Below are 8,350 nucleotides of genomic sequence, written 5' to 3' on the forward strand. Positions count from 1 at the left end.
ACCCTTCTGAGCCCCCAATGTTTTTCTCTATCTGAGGCATTAAAATGTTATTTATTATTTAGATCAGAGTCTGTAGAAGGCTTCTTATCTCCAAGCCGCTGTGGCAGTAGAAATGGCGAAAAGGACTGGGAGAACGCTTCGACCACTTCTTCTGTGGCTTCTGGAACAGAGTACACAGGTCAGTGCCTGTGCGTTTTTAGGGAAACAGTTTAACACGGGGCCGAGACTAGCTGCAGGCTGTGCTAAGAAAGGTTCACTGACTTGCCTCTCGTTCTAAACACGGAAGACTGATCTGAAACAGTGAACGCAGGTGGTCACTTTCAGGTAAGTGGGTTTCAGTGATATGGTTTGTCCCCGAAGAATTAAGGTAAGTTTCTAAAAAGCAGTAGTACCACTTACACCTCATTCCTCTACTTCTCCCTTAAAAATGCAGGCCGTTTCTGTGTTGTAGTTTGGGTTGAAGAAGTGTTAGAGCGGGTCCCTCAGCAGTGCATTGGTCCTGAGTACTGGGAGCAGCTAGAGTCCACCGAGCCCCTCCTCTAACGTTGGGATTTCAGTATCTGGAACAGTGCGTCTTGAAAAAGTGTCGAGAGGCTCTAAAAGACATGGGAATGCATTGGGTCTAGGAGGGCACCCGGCCTTGCACGTCCCCATCAGGCCCTCCTCCAGCCTCTGTTTGCAGAGGTGTTATTGAAGGAAAAGCTCATAGAATGGAAAGTAGGTAAGAACTAAAGAAAAGAAGCAGGAGAGGAAATGTGAGCGCCGTGGAGAGGTAGGTGGGAGGACAGCAGAAGAACAGTGGGGAGGATCAGGGACCGCCCGCCTCCCGCCCGCGTCCCGCCCGCGTCCGTTTGGCCCTGGAAGTGGCCCCCAAAGGCCCAAGGAGGCAGACCTTGCTGACTTGGTGTGAGCTTTTCCTTCCTGTTCTGTGGCTTCTAAGACAGCCTCCTTCAGCAGCGTGTCAGCCTCTAAGGCCAGCTTCAGGGCCGTGTTGCGGCACCGCTGGGAGCCCAGAGCTGCAGGGCTGCGGCGCGCACCTAACCAGCTCAGACCAGCTCACGGGCTGACTGTTAAAATTCCAGGAATTATGCGGCTGCAGAATTGCTGGCCCTGAGTCAGCCATGGTAGGAGTAGTTTACTCTAGAAATAGGTAAAAATCAGGGCTCGTGATTTTTCTTTCCCAAAGAACCAGTTTCTCGGCACACTACCGAGGGCCTTTCGGGCAGAGCTGAGTTAGTGGGAGGGGGAGGGAGCCTGCCAGCACACGGCCCTTCACGAGCGCGAATGTCCCAGCAAAGTGGCAAAAAGGGCTTCTGTGCTTTACAGACAGCGTTGTGAAAAAAAATGCTAAGAAAAAACCCCAGAGGTGTGGAAGAAGAAAAAGATGAAGCTTTTTCTTGTCTTCTAAAAGCTAAAATTACTCGCGTCCCCGTTATGCATTAAGCTCACCAGGAACCTTACCAAACCCGAGAAAGAGGAGAAACAGGCGGTGTGAGAGCAAGGCCTGAGAGCCGCCTGGCCTGGGGAGGCCAGCGAAGGCCCCCAGGGGCGTCCCTGCGGGTGCGACAGCGCTCTGACCGCTGCAGAGCAGCCGGAGGCCCTCAGGCACAGAATGTGGTTTTCTGTGACAGAGTTTGATCAGTGTAGGGGCGGTCGCATCGTTTAAACACAGTCGTATTTCTGACTGAGGAATGCTGTTTTTGTTTTATTACTGTTATTAAATTCTGCCATAGGACCAAAGCTCTTCAAAGAACCCAGTGCAAAATCCAATAAGCACATAATACAAAATGCTTTAGCTCATTGCTGTTTGGCTGGAAAAGTAAATGAAGGTCAGAAGAAAAAAATACTGGAGGTAAGCATGTTTGCATGAAAATTAGATTGGGCAACATTGTGAAACTGTAGGAGTTTTCTCTTTCAGTTCAGGAGGAAATACTCTTCAGGGGACTCCTAGAATTTCAACAGCGTATGAAAGATCTGTAACTGTGTTCTCATGGTGAGACTGAGTTTACTTTCAAACGGGATTCTGGAAGACCGCAGATTTTATTAAAGACTAGGCATAGACTTAAGATGATAATATAAAATTATAAATTATTTTCTTGCCCAGGGTCACTCGTGCACGTTTCATAAATGTAGATTACATGGTCTGCCTTTTTTAAAATGGAGCTCTGTTGCGAAGGAGATCGCCAGTGCCTGGTTGTTAGTGGTAGAGACAATTTGACTGAGACCGAGAGTTAGCAGACCCTGCAGCCCTTTAAGTCCCTCGGGGATTACAATTCCGGCACAGCCAACAGGACCTCAGCGGTAAGGTCTCTGCACACATCTCAATCCCCGTGTGCTGGACGTGGATCGCATGCCTCATTTTGGCTACTAAGAATTTATATTTTAAATTCCATGTCATAAAACTGGCCAAGAAATGTAACACAGTTATATAAATTATATTCAGCAAAATGTTTAAGGGCTTTTATTTTTGTTTCTTATCCTAAAGGAAATGGAGAAGTCAGATGCCAACAACTTCCTAATCTTGTTCCGGGATTCAGGCTGCCAGTTCAGGTCTTTGTATACTTACTGCCCAGAGACTGAAGAGATTAATAAGCTGACTGGGATAGGCCCTAAATCTATCACTAAAAAGATGATCGAGGGCCTTTACAAATATAATTCTGACAGGAAACAGTTCAGCCACATCCCCGCTAAAACTTTATCTGCCAGTGTTGATGCAATTACCATTCACAGCCATTTATGGCAGACCAAGAGACCAGTGACGCCCAAGAAACTTTTACCCACTAAAGCATAGGAACCGGGAAATATTTGCTTCAGAACATTCATGCTAAATTTGCACTTCATCTTTCCTGCCTATAGAAAACCTTTCTAATTGCCAACAGACTTTTATTAATTGAAACTGGACATCCAGCTCTGTTGTCATGACAACTGGAATGTAGACCGCAGTGTTTGGAGTGCAGGAGATTCACCTGGGTGATAGGCCAGGCGGTGGTGACGCGCTGTCCGGCTTACGGGTGGAGGTGCGCCTGCTTGGTATTCGATACACCGAAGCACTGAGTTCTCATGGACACTAGTTGAAATACGGCTAAGATTACGAATTGTGTGTTTTGTTTGTTGCTTTTTTAAAAAAACTTTTTAACGTACATGCCTGTCTTCAGATGGTTTATTTTGCTGTTCTTCTCTCCTGGGGGTTTGTTCCAAGATACCTTTGTATTTTGTTTCATGTGGAGATCATGCGAGTAGGAAATAGGCCTTCAGAGGTAACTTGCATCTTTCTTACGATGCTGAGAGAAACACTAGTGTTTAGTTTTACAGTAACCCTCATGTTTTAATGGTGTTAGAGCATTTGCAAGAATTATTCTGCTAAGTATTTACAATTCCATATTTATTATTCACTCAAGTATTAATGTTTCTCTATTAAATAAGAGGAGAAGTTGTGAAGAGCTGCTATAGGTTCACTTAAACCACATGAGCTTAACCAAGAAGATGTTATAAGAAGTTGCTGATTAAATCAGTGCTGTTTTTACACCACTTCTGGCCAACTCAGAATAATTTGGATTGTTCTTTTAACAAAAAGGCTTTCTATCTCTTTTAAAGTATGTCACTTTATAAGCTGGCAGAAGTGAAGGACACTTGGAGAATAGTCTCGGAATCTGAGGATGTAAGACTTCCTGCCGTGAGTTCTCAAGAGGTCTTTACATTATATTTATAACTGATATAAAAAATTATATTTAGAATTTTTAAACATGTACAAAGGGCTACACTTTAATTTTAAAAGAGCTTCACATTCTTTTGCTTATGTTGAGTTTTTCTTCTTCTTTATCCTTTTCCGGTGGTTCAGCTTAGATTAAGTACACACTTGAAATCTTCTCTATGTGGTCTTTGCTCCTTTAACAGTGTATACCAGAGGGTTAGTTGGGGAAAAACTTCATTCTCAGGAAAAGACTTGAATGATTCTGTGACCCTGTTATGTTTCAGTGTTGTGACAACCGTGTAAACTTAGAGGGAAAGACAGTATTGTAGCATATATGAGATGTGTAGTCTGTTTTCTTTCACGGGAAGTAGAGACTAAAATATATACATTTCTCTAATTGAGTTGCTTAGAGAAATAACTAATATCTCATATGATGTATTTACTTATTTTTTAAAAAGAGTAGGAATGAGATGTCCCTGAACTGTACTTTTCTATTATTATAAGGCCTTTAGGCATCAGTGCATCTGGATTATCAACATTTTCTCAAATGCTGTCAATATTTTACTGTAATTTATGTTCTTATATTTATGTATATTTGTTAAAACTGTAAAAAAATATTTCACAGATTTTTTCCAGTACCTGTGCAAGATATATGTGTAGCTCAGAACTATTTGTGATCTACTGTTTGCATGTAAGAGACCAGGATATATGTAACTCTTATATTTTAAGTGTATACATATCGTGTATATAATATATGGAGATTTAAACTGGGGGACTGCACATTTTACCTTTCAGACAACCGTTTCTATCACAATGAGAAGGAAATGATTGTCAAATACATGCTTAGATTGACTAGTTTAAAAAAAAAAAAGTAAGTGAATCTAATCAAAATGTGGTAAATAATAGAGTCAAAAGGAGAATTAATAAGTGTTCTACATTACTAAATTTCTTCTTTTCAATCAATTAAATTTCCTTTATCAAAGCAATCTTCTTGGTGATATTACTTGGCCATTAAATTTTTTTAAATTGGCTGCCAGACATTGGAGGAACTAACTATGTAAAACCAGACAGGACCACCCTTTATTCTCAAATGTGTGTGTGTCCAACAATGTCCACAATGTCTAAAGGTAGAATGTGAATATTGCCACAGAAGTTCCTTGCTCTCAGTATGATGTTTTACTTTCTTCATGCAGAAAGAATATGGATATATTTAAGTCTGCAGATTTTTTTTAAATTATGTTTTTAAAATTATACAAATGAAAATTATGCTATTTCATAAAGTCTGGAGATATTCATCAACCTTACTGAAACACACTGGTGCTTCTCATCATTGGAGGGTCACATTGTTAGGATAATTATTCAATTAAGTTTGCCAAACAAACTTGTCATGGTTACCAGTGCGGCCTGTCAAATTCTGCCATGTGACACAGCTTTGGAAAGCTTTTCATTCCTCTCAGCTTTTCAGTTTTGTTTTAGAATGACTGTTACAGTTTTTATTTGGCTGTTTTTAAAGCCAAATTCAGCTTTTTAATTGTGGTTTCATGGACACTTTGGGTGGTGTACAGTGTCTGGTGTGCTTACTCTCCACTCTGGAGCATTGCTTACAGGTTTTTTTACGATGCTGTGCTGTAAAATACTGTCATATTTGCTACTTCCTGGTACAGTGTAGTTTTTCCCCTTTCATTTGAATAAAAGCATGGCACCAAATGACCTTTTCTGTTTCTTGAATAAAATATGAGTTTTTTGGTCATATTTGAACGTGGGCAAACTCATCATATCGTTTTTCCTATCTCTTAACCTCTGTTTAAATTGAACAGTTTAGGTATTCATAAGAGGTAACTAATACTAGATATCGTTTGAACCCTGACTTAGGCAATGCTAAAAGTCTGTTGCCTCCTGTGCTTGGCTCAGGCGGTCTATGTGGTGGTGTGTAAATGTTTGTGCTCATCCTGCTCTAATTTTGTCCGTGTTGCTTCACTTTCTTCTGGTGAGTTAGTCATTCAGTTGTGTCAGAACTAACCGTCTGTACCTTTGGAATTGAACGGCTGCCGAGGCGACCCCCTCACCCCCTACCCCGCCGTCTCTGGCAGCAGTGGGAAAGCAGGTCTTGGTCATTGTTCTGTAAGTTTCACTTTGATTTTGCTGATTCTCCTCATTCAGAGCACAGCACTTAACAAAAAGAAAAATCTAACAACCGGTTAACAGCAACAGAAATCCTTCCTGCACAATTCCACACCTGAAGAAGTGTCTGCAGTTGCCAAGCCCGAGTGTGTTCTCCGCCTTTGGTCCTTTGACAGGACACTCAGGCCTCAGCACAGAGTGGCACTTCCATTTTCAAAACTGAAAGTATTTAACCATGAGACTCAGGCGACACTAGAGAAGCATGCGCAAACTGTGGCGCCCGGGAGTGTGCCCCCTGGCCTGGCTCATTGGGAGTCCTTACTTAGGGCAGAGGAAGGTAGCCTGGTGGATAGGAACAGGCGCCTTTATTTCGTAACCTGTCCACACGGAGAGAGAACAGCAGAGGGAACACAGCTGTGAGGCTCTGACCTAGGAATCGGGCGTGAGTTTGAAATTCTGCCCTCCCTCAGAAGCTACGGGAGCTTAAAAAGTAGACCTGCATCTCCTTAAAATGGAAGTTTGGCTTTTCAGAGAGACAAATGAGAAATTAACTATTTGTGTCATTCGGGGGGTACGTCAGCTGCTCTTCACATCGGGGCTCTAGAAACTCGTCTCGGTGGCCCGCCCTGTGCACCCCCGGGTTCCCTACCCCATGCCCCGACAAGAGTGAGTTCCTATTTATGTCGGAAAGAAAGAAAAGAAGGATTTTTTTTACTTTCCATTGAAGAGGGTAAAGGCAATTGAGTTAACAAAAAAATATTTTAAGGCCCACTAAGGGTTTTTTTTTTTTTTTTTTTTTACCATATTAAGCAAAGCCACTGTGGAACCTCAGCTCCTGGTGTATTTTATTCTGCTTCGCCCCAGTCTGTGACTTGAGGTGGCTGAATCCTCGCCTTCCTTCAGGAGCACCTGCTGGGGTGCAAAGCATCGCAGGCTGAAGACGCACAGGATGGCGTGTGTTGTTGACAGTTACACTCGGCTGCAGTGGTTCGTTCTTCGGGGTGTGCACGTCGATGTGAGAAAGGAAACGTGGCTCTCAGCCCCGACCAAACAGAAATCGTCCCCTTTCACATCGCCTGAGGACTTAAAAGGTTCTCTGATTCGCTCTCTGTGGAGACGCGGGCATTGACATCTCCATTTTACAGACGAGGGTGATGAGGCCTTGGAAGGTTAGTGACTGTCAGGGACACAAAGCTAAGAAGTGACAGTGTCCCAGCAGGCGTGTCAGCCTGCGGATTTCAGATCCCCTCCCCGCCCGGGCCACGCGGGGCAGCATTTCCCGTGGCCGTAGGTGCTGTGGCATGAAAAGACACGGAGTCTGACAGTTGCAAAAGGCGGTCACGCATTCACCAGCGGTGGGAAACAGCCCTTAGGATTGGGGTGGGCTTCCCTCTGGTGCCCAGTTCTCTAAACAACATCCACACAGCAGCAGCAGCTAAAACCAGGCTGGTGTGTTCCCGTGGCCTTGAACACCTAGATCCACAAGGATGGGAAGATGGAGAGCTTGCGAGTGTACTGGAGATCAACGAAGCCTGCCAACAGGTGGACTACACGTATCGAGGAGAGTCGTCGGATGCGAGGGTCACCACGGTAGGGTCCCTTCCATCAGGGAACTCGACTGCCTTCAGGCAGACGCACTCAGGCCTTGAAAACAGCTGGTGGAGTCTCTGCTGTGATGGGGGCAAGTGAGTCCTTTTCTCCTTAACGGGCAACAAGTTCAGTCTCATGAAAGCCGGTTTTGTAAGAAACATAAGACGGTCCTACAGTATCAGCTGGTAGGACGCACGTGCAACGTGGACTCAGACCTGAATTTTGAGTCGCCGTAAGGGCCTACTTTTACGACCACAGCACTTTAGCAAGGTAGCGGCTTGTAAACTGCACCCTCTTGCCTTGGGGCCAGAGGCAGCCACTGTGTTGTCCGTCCCACGTCCCACAGGGTGTGAAGGCGGCGGAGCGCGGGGTCCCGGGGGAGCGCACAGCTGTGTCTGCGGATATTGGAAGTCTGTGCTTGCATCCCTGACCCTGCGATCCGTGTGTAAACATAACAGTGCTGAGTCAGTATTCACCAGATGAGTCAGTGGAGGCCCAGAATTGAAAATCAGACACAGACTTAGTCTGGTCTCTGCTGGGCCACCCCTGCTTTCCTACTAAAGATATTTCTGCCCTCAAAATAAGAACCCCGTGTTGGCTTTCCTGCTGTGACCCCTCCGGTTCACACACCATTCCCTGGGACCCAGGGGCAGCTCGAAATTCCAAACTGCTGGGTCATCACGACGGTGACCTTCTGACCTTCTCTCTGGGCCCCCATCTCCCCCCGCGAGTTATGGGCCTGTCTCGGAGCTCCGCTCTCCCCGACGCCCACCCCAGGCCCTGCTCACCCCCTGCCCTCTCAGGGTCCCGGCCCCCCGCGCCGCGACCGCCACCACCATGCACCTGACCTGTCCCCTGGAAGTTCACGGCCGTCCCCAGCTCAACCTGCTCAGGAACCAAACAGCAACCTCCCAGTGGAACCAACTCCCTCCTGGCAGCCTCCAGCCA

General features: G+C 45.3%; 1 protein-coding gene across 4 annotated transcripts in view; it reads left to right on the forward strand.

The window, feature by feature from the left end:
- CAMSAP2 (calmodulin regulated spectrin associated protein family member 2) overlaps positions 1-7,906 on the forward strand; it is a 92,420-nt gene extending 84,514 nt beyond the window's left edge. For 2 of the 4 annotated variants that reach the window (XM_060091489.1, XM_060091486.1), the window contains 3 exons: positions 63-178; positions 1,734-1,852; positions 2,486-3,564. In XM_060091489.1, the coding sequence (XP_059947472.1) occupies positions 63-178; positions 1,734-1,852; positions 2,486-2,791 (541 nt within the window). In that variant the 3' untranslated portion in view covers positions 2,792-3,564. Of the gene's footprint in view, positions 1-62; positions 179-1,733; positions 1,853-1,918; positions 1,994-2,485; positions 3,565-6,622 lie in introns of those variants that run through there. The other 2 variants (XM_060091488.1, XM_060091487.1) reach the window with 2 other exon arrangements.
- The last annotated feature ends 444 nt before the right edge of the window (positions 7,907-8,350 follow it).

This window comes from Mesoplodon densirostris, chromosome 2 (genome assembly GCF_025265405.1).
Source record: "Mesoplodon densirostris isolate mMesDen1 chromosome 2, mMesDen1 primary haplotype, whole genome shotgun sequence".
NCBI lineage: Eukaryota > Metazoa > Chordata > Mammalia > Artiodactyla > Ziphiidae > Mesoplodon > Mesoplodon densirostris.